Genomic DNA, 15,545 nt, shown 5'->3' with positions numbered 1-15,545 from the left:
GATTCCTGGTGCCCTGCGTGCATGCGTCTTGTCCATGGCGCACGAGGGCCACCTGGGCATCGTGAAGCTGAAACAGCGCTGCAGGGACCTGGTGTGGTGGCCAGGGATAGACCGGGACATCGAGGCCTTGGTCAAGGACTGCGCTGCCTGCCTCGTTAGTGGCAAGACAGGCCACCAGCCGCCCCCTCCCCTGCAGCCTCTCGCCTGGCCCTCTCAGCCCTGGGATCACCTGCAGCTGGACGTCTGTGGCGAGATCCACGGGGTCCCACACCATCAGCGCTCCCTGATGGTTGTCTACGACGACTCAAAATGGCCGGAAGTTGCTCCTACCGGTTCTGTGACCTCTCGGGTCCTCACCGACTTCCTGGACTCTCTCTTCTCCCGCTGGGGCCTTCCCCGGACCGTCACAACGGCCCCAGATGGTGTCCGCAGAGATCACTAACTACCTCCAGAGCAAGGGTATCCGACACGTGTGCACTGCGTACTACCACCCCCAGGCCAACGGTGGTTTCAACCAGTCTCTGAAAAACGGCATCAGGGCACACATGGCACAAGGGTGCTCGTTTTCCCAGGCCCTCCGTCATACTCTGCTGCACTATAGAGCCACCAAGCACTCGACCACGAGCGTCTCCCCGGCCTCCCTCATGCTGGGCCGGGAGCTCGCATTGCCCCTTGACAGGCTTCGTTCCACTACGCCCGTTTCCCCGCCCCCTTCCCCTATGGTTAGAGGCTCGGTCTCCCGTCAGCAGGCTCAGATGAAGCGCCGCCACGATCAGTCAAAACGGGCTAAGGAGCCGCTCATCGCCGCCTGTGACTGGGTCAGGGTCCGTCGGCCTCACCGGGACAATAAAATGGCTTCATTCTGGTCCTCCCCCCTTCAAGTTGTTCGCTGGCTGGGCCCCACCACCTACCTGTTCAACGATGGCTCTCGTTGGCACTCCAGCCGTCTTCGAAAGGTCCCTGCTCCTCCACACACAGCTGTTGAGACGCCTCGCTCTGTGGATTACGCCGTGACTGCGCCTCGCTCTGTGGATTACCCCGTGGCTTTGCCCATTCCTGCACAGGTCGTGGACATTCCTGTATGCAAGTATGCAAAGTGCATTTGTAACTAACGTGACTGCATTTGACAGATCTGGTGCATCTCCGTCTTCCTGTGTCTTCTGACCACACCTACACGGTGACATAATGAGCGTTGACACCAAGGAGGCGGGGCCACGCGAGCCTTGCTGCTCCAAGCTCAAGGTCAGCACCTTTGTCATCACCGTGTATAAACATCAAAGACTTTGTCATCACTGTGTATAAACATCAAACACTTTGCCATCACCGTGTAAAACATCAAACACTTTGTCCTCACCGTGTTTAAACATCAAACACTTTGTCATCACCGTGTTTAAACATCACACACTTTGTCATCACCGTGTAAAAACATCAAACACTTTGTCCTCACCGTGTTTAAACATCAAATACTTTGTCATCAACGTGTATAAACAGCAAAGACTTTGTCATCACAGTGTAAAACATCAAACACTTTGTCCTCACCATGTTTAAACATCAAACACTTTGTCATCAACGTGTATAAACATCAAACACTTTGTCATCACCATGTATAAACATCAAACACTTTGTCATCACCGTGTATAACATCAAACACTTTGTCCTCACCGTGTTTAAACATCAAAGACTTTGTCATCAACGTGTATAAACATCAAATACTTTGTCATCACCGTGTTTAAACATCAAATACTTTGTCATCAACGTGTTTAAACATCAGAGACTTTGTCATCAACGTGTATAAACATCAAAGACTTTGTCATCACCGTGTAGAAACATCAAACACTTTGTCATCAACGTGTATACACATCAAACGACTTTGTCATCACCTGCATGTATAAACGTGTGTGTGTGTGTGTGTGTGTGTGTGTGTGTGTGTGTGTGTGTGTGTGTGTGTGTGTGTGTGTGTGTGTGTGTGTGCGTGTGCATGTCTGTGCGTGCGTGTGTGCGTGCATGCGTTCTGCAGATTTTCATTGCGTCGATGTGTTACCTGTACTTTGCCAAGTCCTTTGGGGACGCCTACATGAAGAGCTCCATCATCCAGATTGAAAGGAGGTTTGGGATTCCCAGCTCACTCATAGGAGTCATCAATGGAAGCTTTGAGATGGGTACGTTTAGCCGGGGTGCATACTTAGTTTAGACTAGTCATTGGTTAGACATAAGGTTGGTGAGGGGTGCGTTAAAATGACCGGATTAAGGTTGGTGAGGGGTGCGTTAAAACGACCGGATTAAGGTTGGTGAGGGGTGCGTTAAGGGTTGGGAGAGGGTTAAGGTTAGGTTTAGGTGTGCTGCCCCGTGGGAGGTTAGGGTTTTGTTCCCCAAGACTGCATGGGTCGCGGTCACATTGTAGTGGGTCCCTTTAATTTTTTGTTTCCTACATTTTGTTTTTAATTATTATTTCGAAACTTTTTCAAATAAATGTTCCCAAAAAAAAGGGCAACATTTCTCATGAATTAATTTATAACAAATTCAATGATTTTGTTCAGTAATTTCATGAAGAAATAAAATAAAAATCTAAGAAATTCCATAAATTAGAAAACACGTTTTTCAGAAGTCGCGAAAATAGCCGATCTTCAGCTTATTTTCACTAGTTTGGGTCCCAGGGAGACATCACACTCAAATCTCTCTTTTGGGACACAGTCTAAATAAGTGGTTTTCAACCCTTTTCATATCGCGGCGCATTGTGAGCTTGTAGATCTGCTATTTTCAATAGATTTTGTATACATTTTGAACTTGTGAAATGGGACATTCTACAATATGAGTACTTTTACTTTTACTACTTTAGTACTTTAAGTACATTTTGATGCAGATACTTTTGTACTTTTACTCAAGTACATTTTCAATTCCGTACTTTTTCCACCACTGCATTTATAGTAGGATGAAAAAACTATTTGACGTGCACATTATCAGTTATAGGCCTAGCTAGCCGCACAATATGTGTATACACATTTGATTTAGATCTTCGAAATTCTAATATTATCCAAATAGGCTAAGCAGGTGAACACTGTTTTATTGTTGATTTTTAATGAATACAAAAAAAAATCTATTACATTTTGGTGGGTTTCTCTTTTTCCTCTCTTTTTTTTTATTGGGACCATCCATCCATCCATTCATTCATTCATTCATTCATTCATTCATTCATTCATTCATTCATTCATTCATCCATTCATCCATACATCCATCCCACTGAGCAATAGTCGGCTTTTAGAAGGCTAAATTGCCGTCTAAGAAATTGGGTAAAAATAGTCTAAAAATGAAAGTTTTAGCAGTCTAGGCTTAGATTAGACGTTGAAACAACGTTGTTTCAACGTCTATTTATAGACGGTCTAAAAATAGACTGGCTAATCAAGATCCAAACCGTCTATAAATAGACGTTGAAACAACGTTGTTTTAACGTCTAAGCCTAGACCACTAAAGAAACGTATTTTTAGACGGTCATTTAGACGTCTAATAGACTAAAACAATGCTCAGTGGGATCATCCATTCATTCATCTATCCATCTCTCCCAGGCAACCTGTTAGTAATAGCCTTTGTGAGCTACTTTGGGGGTAAGCTCCATCGCCCCAGGCTGATCGCGGCTGGCTGTCTGGTCATGGCTGCCGGGGCGTTCTGCAGTGCCCTGCCTCACTTCTTCATGGAACGGTCAGTAAACACACACTTCCATTCATAATTTGATAATTCATAATTTGTCATTCTCAAAGGCTTTCGTTTCAAGGACCCCTGCCTAGACCATCTCATAACTTCAAAAGGCCATTAAACACTCCATGGCTGCAAATGCCACACGTCAAATCAGCCACCCTCATTATTGTCAATTTATATTCCCCACAGTTCGATACATTTGGTGAAAAATTATTTATGTGCGTTCTCAAATTATTATTATTTTCTTCATACATTTTTAGAAAGTTTGAGCAAATCTTTTACCACAAAAATCTTTTCCCCGTGTGACCTAGCCTCAGTCCCAGGCTTACTTATCTGCGAAGAGAAAAGCCTCGTCACAACGTAAGGCAGAGAAGCTATCGGCGGATGTATCGTCCGGAACATCCGTCAGATGTATTTCCCCCGGATACGATATTTTCCCGACCAATCACACCACTTGTTTCATTCGCGGAGAATGTGAACTGATTTGTAAAGCATTCAACGTAATTTCCTTGGGCGATACTTCCGCAAACAAATGATAGCCTCTACAGCGTAGGTCTTGCCCAGGGTGCGTGTGACCTCAGCCTTTGCCTACGAATGAAAGTTTTACCTCAAAATTGTACGTAGTTACTTTTCCACGACGGATATTGTGATCATGGTCATGATGACAGGTGATGATCGTGTGTTTGTCATGACTGTCTCCATGTCTCAGGTACACGTATGAGAGCAGTATGACTAACGCACACGCCAACGCTACAGACACGGGACCCTGCATTTCCAGCAGAGAGCCGGAGGAGCTGCCGTCTGCAGGACACCATAAAGCAGGTGACACTACAGACACACCGTAAAGCAGGTGACACTACAGACACACCGTGAAACAGGTGACACTACAGACAAACCATAAAGCAGGTGACACTACAGACACACCATAAAGCAGGTGACACTACAGACACACCATAAAGCAGGTGACACTACAGACACACCATAAAGCAGGTGACACTACAGACACACCATAAAGCAGGTGACACTACAGACACACCGTGAAGCAGGTGACACTACAGACACACCTTAAAGCAGGTGACACTACAGACACACCATAAAGCAGGTGACACTACAGACACACCATAAAGCAGGTGACACTACAGACACACCATAAAGCAGGTGACACTACAGACACACTGCTGTCTGCAGGACAACCGTAAAGCAGGTGATACTACAGACACCATAAAGCAGGTGACACTACAGACACTAAATCTTTACCAAGAAATGTCTTCACCAATGTGTTTCTAAAGGTGTCTAATAACATGTACTAAAAGTTTGAAATTCAACTCCCGTGGGAAATTTTACTTATTAGCATAATATGTGACCATGCCATTAACATCCTATAGGCCTATAAGGCAAAAATAAATCCAAATTTCATCATTCTCTAAGTAGCATTGGACATATGAAACTAGGGGGTTTTCATGATTCTGAATCCATTAGTTTTAAGCATTAGTTTTGCACAAAAAACCCTCCTTGGGAGGAAAAACAGTGGTTATGGCCGAATTTAGCCCAATGAGTGTTTTTTGTGTGCAAAACTAATGCTCGGAATGGATTCAGAATCATGGAAACCCCCTAGCTTCATATGTGACATGCTACTTAAAGAATGATTCAAATGTTATTATTATTTTTTTCCTTATATAGGATGTTAATGGTATGGTCACATATTATGCTAATAACTCAAATTTCCCACAGGAGTTGAATTTCAAACTTTTAGTACATGGTATTAGACACCTTTAGAAACACATTGGTGAATACATTTCTTGGTAACGATTTGGTTCCCAGATTGGTCAAATACCTGATAAAATGCCCTTACTACTAGAAAATGAACTTGGCAAAAGCATGTTTCTGACTGCACCAGCTGAGTCTAGTTGTGCCTTGTGTTTCCCCCCAGACTGTGAGAAGGAGACTGGCTCCTCCATGTGGGTGTATGTGTTTGTGGGGAACATGCTCCGAGGCATGGGAGAGACTCCCGTCGTGTCTTTAGGAGTGTCCTACCTGGACGACTTCTCCCGAGAGGAGAACACTGCCTTCTACATAGGTGAGTTATACTGTGGAGAACACTGCCTTCTACATAGGTGAGATACTGAGGAGAAAAAGTCTTCTACATAGGTGAGATACTGAGGAGAACAAGTCTTCTACATAGGTGAGATACTGAGGAGAACAAGTCTTCTACATAGGTGAGATACTGAGGAGAACACTGCCTTCTACATAGGTGAGATACTGAGGGGAACACTGCCTTCTACATAGGTGAGATACTGAGGAGAACAAGTCTTCTACATAGGTGAGATACTGAGGAGAACACTGCCTTCTACATAGGTGAGATACTGAGGAGAACAAGTCTTCTACATAGGTGAGATACTGAGGAGAACACTGCCTTCTACATAGGTGAGATACTGAGGAGAACAAGTCTTCTACATAGGTGAGATATTGAGGAGAACACTGCCTTCTACATAGGTGAGATACTGAGGAGAACAAGTCTTCTACATAGCTGAGATACTGAGGAGAACACTGCCTTCTACATAGGTGAGATACTGAGGAGAACAAGTCTTCTACATAGGTGAGATACTGAGGAGAACACTGCCTTCTACATAGGTGAGATATACTGAGGAGAACACTGCCTTCTACATAAGTGAGATACTGAGGAGAACAAGTCTTCTACATAGGTGAGATACTGAGGAGAACACTGCCTTCTACATAGGTGAGATACTGAGAAGAACACTGCCTTCTACATAGGTCAGTTATACTGAGGACAACACTGCCTTATATACATAGGTGAGATTCTATTTCATACCTACTGACCGCCAGAGGGCGGTGATTTCATCACCTGGATATACATCGCGCGCACGCGCAGAGGTCGAATATTAATACCAACACTGTCACTCGTGACCCCCTGTGGGCGTGAGCCACCGATATAGGTGCCCAGTTCACAGGGTTCATCCTCTTTCATCTTTTCGCCTTTGAGCGCAGGTCGATTTATTTTATTGAGCTCCTGCTACTAGCCCTTTGAGGCTGTATGGGGGGGGCTCTCGACGCCGGCCATGCCTAATAAGCCTCGTAACCGTTCGGTTGGAGCTACCTTGCGTCCTCCAGAGGCTTCATGGCGGCGATAATTTTCCGCCGGGCTCCCTGGTCCAACTATTATGTTGGACTTTATTTTCTACAGGTAAGTTGCGTGTTACTTTACTTGCCCGGCGGGCGTGCCTGCTACAGCATTGCGTTATTTTCGCTTTGCTGTGTGGCGTTACATTGGGTTGGTGACAGTGTTTGTTCGCTGAAATCCAACTTGTATGATTTGTTGAATTGTCGTTGGCGGCAGTGGCCGTCCATCCTCCCGATTAATGCATTAAGGGTTAGCGGTTGTGTGTTCACTAACTAAAAGCTAACTTTGTATTTAATGTTTCGTGGTGACTGTGTGCGGTTAATGTGGCTCGCAGAGGTGTGCTTCGCCTCGACAGAGCGACCGCGGCGGCGCTTATTGACTATTAATCAATACTCACGTTGAATGGCCGCGGCACGATACTAAAATGAACAGCAACACAGCATTGTTTTATGGCGTTGGTAACTATGGGCTCATAGAGGTGTGCTTCGCCTCGATAGAGCGACTGCCGCGACGCTAGTCATGTTGAATGACCACTCCTCTCCACGTGTTTTCTGCAGAAGAGTGTTTTGCTCTGTCGCAGACGTGCAATCAACCACATGTGGCGCTTGGTTGCAACGATGTCTACCAAGAGGAGGTTTGTGTGGTCGTGACGTTAATGAGCGCTCCTCCCCAGACGATTTCTGGTTAAGGAACAAACTTTTTCAAATGCATGTCAAGTTGTAAACGCAGCTCAGTGCTGACTTGCTAGTTTGTTTTGCTCGTTATATCAAGCAGGAATATGACAATGTTGTCACAGTGTGCTTAACGTCACAGCTTAACTTAAGTGTGTACTGCTATCTGAGATAGGCATAGTGCTTGTATTTCATAGCTTGAGTGTGATCCGCTCAGCTGCTGTTTGGGTAATACTTGTTTGTGCTTGGCAGTACAATTACTAATATAATGGTTCAAGCGTCTATCGCTTTACCATTGCATGGTTATCAAACTATCTACTTGGCAGGGGCAGTGGCATTTACAGGCATTACATTTTGAGCAGGCAAGAATTACATCTTGGCCAGGCAGAAAATGGATTTGGACAGGCGGACGCCTGTCCTCGCCTTATTGTAGATACGCCACTGGGCATGGGCTGAGTGCTCTTCCCTATGTCTGCATAGTATTGGTAACATGTACTGATAAGTTGAGGTGAAGCAAATGCAGCACTCATTGTATGTCCTTTTGCATGATTTTTATTTACCTCTGACGAGAGTGAACAAGCTTACACGTTTCGGCCTGTATGGCCTTCCTCAGCGTTATACATGTACATAACATGTACTGATAATCAATATCAATAGGCATATAATGCTGTGCTTATTCCTATTTGGACTAGTCCTCATTAGCTGCCTTTGCAGCAACTGCCCTGATCCGTCTTGGGGGCAAGACAACAGGATACATTGGCGGGTACATATGTAGTGTACTTGATACTGTAGCTTTTGCTGCATTATCACTGACACTGGGGGTGTGTTTCGCTCCATTGCTATCATACTGTGGGCTTGAGTGGTCTTCGCTCTTCGCCATGTCTACTGTACATAGAAGTACTGTAGCTTGAGTGATCATGCTCTTTTGCTGCATTATCACTGACACTGGGGGTGTGTTTCGCTCCATTGCTGTCATACTGTGTGCTTGAGTGGTCTTCGCTCTTCGCCATGTCTACATAGTATTGTTGACATACTGTGTGTACAGATGGTCATTTTCACTAGCACCGAGGGCATGTACCGCCCCGCCACTATCATATTGTGTACTTGACATAGGCATGAGTAGTCTCCGCTCTTCGCCATGTCTGCATTGTATTAACATACTGTGCGTACAGATGATCAATAAGCGTAACGCTGTGGCTGACTGGTTCACTGGCATTGAGAGTGTTTCGCTCTGCTGCCATTCTCTGAAGGTTACGCAGTAACCATGGTTATAAGAGATATAAGTGAGGCATGCGCGAGTACGTGCTTTTATGCCCTCGTCGAGAGGGCACGTGCTACGTCATGATGCAAAAGAGGCCCATTCTCTTATATACTTAATAGAATGTGAGCGTACTATAAGTACTTCTGTTGTCCGCGCCCAAGTTGGGACGCGTCCCATAGCGAACTGCTGAGGGTTAGATCTTCGTATAACCACGACATTGTGTACCTGGTACTCACTACTGCTTTGACATGTGCAGTATACTGTGATTACTTGCTATCATAGCTTGAGTGTACGTCGCTCTGCGGCTGCCAGATATTACCAATATGCTTGGTACTAAAATGGTTGTATATGACAGTCCAAGCGTTTGGCCTTGCCACTATACTATGGCACTACTTGACACTGTAGCTTGAGTGATTCTCGCTATTTTGCTGCATTATCACTGACACTGGGGGTGTGTTTCGCTCCACTGCTGTCATACTTTGTGCTTGAAGCTGGCTTGAGTGGCCTTCACTCTTCGCCATACATAGTATTGTTGACATACTGTGTGTACTGATGGTCATTTTTCACTAGCACCGAGGGCATGTTCCGCCCCGCCACTATCATATTGTGTACTTTACACGGGCTTGAGTGGTCCCCGCTCTTCGCCATGTCTGCATTGTATTAATGACATACTGTGCGTACAGATGATCAATAAGCGTAACGCTGTGGCTGACTGGTTCTCGCTGCTTTGGCCGCGTATCACTGGCATTGAGAGTGTTTCGCTCTGCTGCCATTATCTGGAGGTATATGACAGTCCAAGTATTTGGCTTTCCCACTATACTATGGCACTACTTGACACTGTAGCTTGAGTGATTTTTGCTCTTTCGCTACAACTACATAACCAGTAGTATTTAGAGTGTCTCGCTCTGCTGCCGTTCATGGATTAGTGCAACATGCTGGTCCTCTCTGGTCCCACAGAGGAGGTCCATTACTTGCGCCTGTAGTCGGGTTTCGACTTGGGCGCCGGACACAGGCTATGGCTGTGGTTCATTCTTCCATCCATCTCCAACCGCTTATCCGTAGTCTGGTCGCGAGGGAAACAGCTCCATACCGAGAGCTGCAGACTTCCTCTCCAGAGCAGCATTAGTAACTTCATTCTGGGGGATCCCGAGACGATCCAAGGCCATTTTGAAGATATTGCTGTTATTGTGGCTGCATACTGCTGGCACGTATGCCAACTGTGTTGGCCGTGGTTGTGGCTGATTTGCCTCCCACAAGGATGCTAGCGTTGTGAGATGATGCTCTCTCAACTAGGGGAAATTTCAAGGTGGTACTCTTGGCCACCAAGTTGCTCAGGTTAAGAACGTCTTAACCCATTTAGGGCCGATGCTGTAAACACCTTCTGAATCCGGACCTAGGTCTCGGAATGATTTCAAATGTCGATTTGACGAATTGAGAAGAGTATACATATGGCTATATACTTTACATAGCAGCGGCAACCCAGACTTGTTCCTGTCTTAATGGGTTGATACATGGGTGCTGCTCTTTTCCTGCTGTTTCCAGAGCCGCTACTCGTGGTCTGTGATGAGTAGCACTGACCTTTAGATTGCCTTCTGGGGGTGACCAACGAGACAGGGTCCCTAACCTGCTTCTCTGGTGGTGTCACTAGATGAAGCCTTCGAGCTAGTATGGCTATTGCCCATGGCCGCACGCAGTGTAGAGTCACTGGTCTGCCAACTAGATCCATGCCACGGCAGCTGGACTGGGACGTGTTGGACGGTCCCTTAATGGTCACCTCATCCTGGCCCTCTGGCCTGCGCGCATTGATGCGCAGGCACGGCACCTATGGGTGATGCTTGTTCTAGGCGTTAGCTTACGTGGTAACTAACTACCCTGATGATGTTGGGGCCTAGTGTGGCCCAGAGGGGCGGCCACGGCGGGTTAGTGAGCCCGCCTGGCGACCCAGAGCCCCTGGATGTCCCGGGTTCAATGCCAGATCCGGCCAGCAATGTGCCCATGTGTGTCCCGGTCTGAGCCCCTAATTGCTCCCCGAGCGCTGTAGAATGGCTGCTCATTGCTCCTAGTAGCATAAGTGAATGCAGGGGACACATGTTGCGTATGTGCAACCGTACAGCTGAACTAGCTTGCACATCAATTATAGACTCAGCATTCTAACAGGCCCCACTTTCAGGGAAGTACAGTGGGACACTTAACACTCTGCCTGTCGTTCCAGACCGGATGTTTGGGCCTGCCACCCAACAGACCTTGCAGCATAGCTCACGGTGAACAAGCAGTTTGGTTCAACTGAAGGTTTTCTCCTTGATTCATGATGTGACTGATGACGGTGGTGGTTTTCGCCTGATCCTCGATCTCAGACTTACCAGTTGCCTCTGGTCATGTATGCTGGGCACAGTGGATGTGCTCCAGGCGGTGCCAGATTGAGAATGGTCTGCAAGCATGGCCTTGCTTAAACTCTTAGAGTTAATGGGGGGCTGACGGACAGCTTCCACTGACCTGTCTCGTCTTGGACGAGTACAGTGCTGCCAGCCAGTTCCTCTGGTTGTTGGGCACACCGAAGCGACGTAGACAGTTGCTTCTCTAGGGCTGCTTTCATTGCACCCTTTTACATGTTCTGTCTATAATTTCTGGGCCTCGAACCCCAGAATTCTGCCTACCACCGTGGATACGGTTGGGTTACTGTTTCAGTTATGTACAGGCATTTAAGCGTGCTTCGCTCTACTGCCTACCATCTCCAGCCAGTGTCTGTGATGTACTGGGCCAGTGTGCAGTGGACTTGGCCCTTGGGATGTTTAGACTTTGTTCGTAACATGATATGTCAACAGTCTATCTTCCGACCCACTAAGGGGTCGCTCGATCCAGTCAGTCTCTGCAGGAGGTCTTGCCTCATCTTGCTGGTTTCATAGCAATGCTCTTGTTGGGTATACAGTCCAGGCGGCGGACATGCTTCCCATTTAAGCCTCTTGGATCCGATGATGTTTCGTATCACTGGGCATATGTACGGCAGAGCAGGATCTTTGGCCTTGAGCGCTTGGCGCGTGGCCAACTGTAGTTCTCCCTTCCGGCGCTGACCGTTAGGGCAGGACACTCTGGCCCACCCCTGGCCAGGCGACTTCTTGTAAGTCTTCTCTACACTGCCACTTTTGGTGTCGTGTATCCTTCACAGGATAGGCAGAGGCAGTCGCACAGTAGTATGGTGCCACCATACCGGTCAGGAAGTATGAGTTTCCATGTTTCCGCCTCAATTTGTTTTTCATATTGGGCGGGCTATACGCGACTTGAGGTTCGTTTTTGGTTACCACTGCAGCCGAATCATCTACTGCAGCTTCTCGATGAAGTGCTTTGGCCTCCCCACAGACAGAATCCCCTGTCACAGTTTAGGGAGAGGGTGCATTCTCACCCGGGTCACCTTCGGCTGCGTAAACTGACCACTGACAATCATGCCTATTGTCCGAACCCTACTTGATTCTTGTGCATCCTGCACCAGGGCGTTGCACGCCAACACAAGTAAACTGTGGTTTAGTTGAGACAAAGCACCACCATGTTGCTCTGTGTTTTCAATACCTGCCTGTGCTATTGGCAGCCTTAACCTCTCCACCAGGAGAGTAATTGTGATTGAGAACTGTTATGAGAGCCTATTATGTTAGACCTACCACATGCACTTGGTGGTCAGAACGGCTCTTCATTGGCTATGATGGCTCTAATAAAGGTTGCGCTCTCTCTGGACAGCGCCTGTCACACTTTATTGTGGGTATGCCATCAGCCACGCTGACGGGGCGAGCAATCGCCCCCTACCATCTGGTACGAGGTACCACTCTACCAGGTTTGGATGGACTTTGTCCCCAGCCCTTGGATCGGGCCGTTCTCAAATGGCTATCTGCTAGTACCATTTGCCCTCACTGCGACCCTACGGAAGTGAGTAGGTTGTCTTCAGGCCCTGCCCGGTGCCTGAGACTGGGATGCCGATGGGTCTGGGTTTACCATTCGCCAATCCCTCTTATGTCTTCAAGGACTTTCTGCCTTTCACGTTGGCTAGCCTATCATTTTTAGTTTGCTCCACAGCCAGGCATGGAGCATTCTAGTACCTGCCTATTGTGCCCTGTCCGGGCTCTGTGGCACGGCATAGCTGTGATGGCTGTTTGGTTGTTTTTGTCTGTGATAAAGGGCACAGGAAGGGCTGTGCCTTGATTCAACAGAGACTAACGCAACACTTAGAGGTACTTTGATTGTTGCGTTGAGGTAGATTTCTTCAGTAGGCCTCAAGGCCTCCCCAGAGGCATTTTGACATGCCAGACCAGGGGGTGGACATCTGTGCTGCAGTGCAGCCAAATGGGCTCCATCTGTTTTGGGCTTTTGCCAAGAGTCAGCCAACCTGACTCCCTCACCCTGTGGTGACGGCTGTTTGGCTGTCCATTAGATCTGCAAACCGACCTCGGTAAGCGCAGATTCCTCGTGACCATGTTGGTATGAGTCATCCAGGTGATGAAATCACCGCCCTCTGGCGGTCAGTAGGTATGAAATAGAACGCAAGTTATGTATATAACTATGGTTCTATGAATACCGGATGACCGCCAGAGTTCATTGTCACTCGGAATCCCGACGAAAAGATTTCATGAGGATGAACCCTGTGAACTGGGCACCTATATCGGTGGCTCACGCCCACAGGGGGTCACGAGTGACAGTGTTGGTATTAATATTCGACCTCTGCGCGTGCGCGCGATGTATATCCAGGTGATGAAATCACCGCCCTCTGGCGGTCATCCGGTATTCATAGAACCATAGTTATATACATAACTTGCGTACTGAGGAGAACACTGCCTTCTACATAGGTGAGATACTGAGGAGAACAAGCCTTCTACATAGGTGAGATACTGAGGAGAACAAGCCTTCTACATAGGTGAGATACTGAGGAGAACACGTCTTCTACATAGGTGAGTCACTGAGGAGAACAAGTCTTCTACATAGATGAGAACACTGCCTTCTTCATAGGTGAGATACTGAGGAGAACAAGTCTTCTACATAGGTGAGATACTGAGGAGAACACTGCCTTCTACATAGGTGAGATACTGAGGAGAACACTGCCTTCTACATAGGTGAGTTATACTGAGGAGAACACTGCCTTCTACATAGGTGAGTTATACTGAGGAGAACACTGCCTTCTACATAGGTGAGATACTGAGGAGAACACTGCCTTCTACATAGGTGAGATACTGAGGAGAACACTGCCTTCTACATAGGTGAGATACTGAGGAGAACAAGCCTTCTACATAGGTGAGATACTGAGGAGAACACGTCTTCTACATAGGTGAGTCACTGAGGAGAACAAGTCTTCTACATAGATGAGATACTGAGGAGAACAAGCCTTCTACATAGGTGAGATACTGAGGAGAACACGTCTTCTACATAGGTGAGTCACTGAGGAGAACAAGTCTTCTACATAGATGAGATACTGAGGAGAACAAGCCTTCTACATAGGTGAGATACTGAGGAGAACAAGTCTTCTACATAGGTGAGATACTGAGGAGAACAAGTCTTCTACATAGGTGAGATACTGAGGAGAACACTGCCTTCTACATAGGTGAGATACTGAGGAGAACACTGCCTTCTACATAGGTGAGATACTGAGGAGAACACTGCCTTCTACATAGGTGAGATACTGAGGAGAACAAGTCTTCTACATAGGTGAGCTACTGAGGAGAACACTGCCTTCTACATAGGTGAGATACTGAGGAGAACAAGTCTTCTACATAGGTGAGATACTGAGGAGAACACTGCCTTCTACATAGGTGAGATACTGAGGAGAACAAGTCTTCTACATAGGTGAGATACTGAGGAGAACACTGCCTTCTACATAGGTGAGATACTGAGGAGAACAAGTCTTCTACATAGGTGAGATACTGAGGAGAACACTGCCTTCTACATAGGTGAGATACTGAGGAGAACACTGCCTCCTACATAAGTGAGATACTGAGGAGAACAAGTCTTCTACATAGGTGAGATACTGAGGAGAACACTGCCTTCTACATAGGTGAGATACTGAGGAGAACACTGCCTTCTACATAGGTGAGTTATACTGAGGAGAACACTGCCTTATATACATAGGTGAGATACTGAGGAGAACACTGCCTTCTACATAGGTGAGATACTGAGGAGAACAAGCCTTCTACATAGGTGAGATACTGAGGAGAACAAGCCTTCTACATAGGTGAGATACTGAGGAGAACACGTCTTCTACATAGGTGAGTCACTGAGGAGAACAAGTCTTCTACATAGATGAGAACACTGCCTTCTTCATAGGTGAGATACTGAGGAGAACAAGTCTTCTACATAGGTGAGATACTGAGGAGAACACTGCCTTCTACATAGGTGAGATATACTGAGGAGAACACTGCCTTCTACATAGGTGAGATACTGAGGAGAACACTGCCTTCTACATAGGTGAGATACTGAGGAGAACACTGCCTTCTACATAGGTGAGTTATACTGAGGAGAACACTGCCTTCTACATAGGTGAGATACTGAGGAGAACACTGCCTTCTACATAGGTGAGATACTGAGGAGAACACTGCCTTCTACATAGGTGAGATACTGAGGAGAACAAGCCTTCTACATAGGTGAGATACTGAGGAGAACACGTCTTCTACATAGGTGAGTCACTGAGGAGAACAAGTCTTCTACATAGATGAGATACTGAGGAGAACAAGCCTTCTACATAGGTGAGATACTGAGGAGAACACTGCCTTCTACATAGGTGAGTTATACTGAGGAGAACACTGCCTTCTACATA

General features: G+C 46.8%; 1 protein-coding gene across 1 annotated transcript in view; it reads left to right on the top strand.

Annotated features, from left to right (window-relative positions):
• Positions 1 to 1,185: 1,185 nt before the first annotated feature.
• LOC306924398 (solute carrier organic anion transporter family member 1C1-like) overlaps positions 1,186 to 15,545 on the top strand; it is a gene marked incomplete at both ends in the record, with an annotated part of 29,381 nt that continues 15,021 nt past the window's right edge. The window contains 5 exons of the mRNA XM_079502892.1: positions 1,186 to 1,242; positions 2,018 to 2,159; positions 3,561 to 3,693; positions 4,400 to 4,512; positions 5,621 to 5,767. Coding sequence (XP_079359018.1) covers positions 1,186 to 1,242; positions 2,018 to 2,159; positions 3,561 to 3,693; positions 4,400 to 4,512; positions 5,621 to 5,767 — 592 coding nt within the window. The remainder of the gene's footprint in view (positions 1,243 to 2,017; positions 2,160 to 3,560; positions 3,694 to 4,399; positions 4,513 to 5,620; positions 5,768 to 15,545) is intronic.

The sequence above is a fragment of the Electrona antarctica genome, assembly GCF_951216825.1.
Source record: "Electrona antarctica genome assembly, chromosome: 6".
NCBI classification, from domain to species: Eukaryota; Metazoa; Chordata; class Actinopteri; order Myctophiformes; family Myctophidae; genus Electrona; species Electrona antarctica.
The sequence above is the reverse complement of the archived record's forward strand: the minus strand, read 5'-3'. Positions and strand labels throughout refer to the sequence as shown.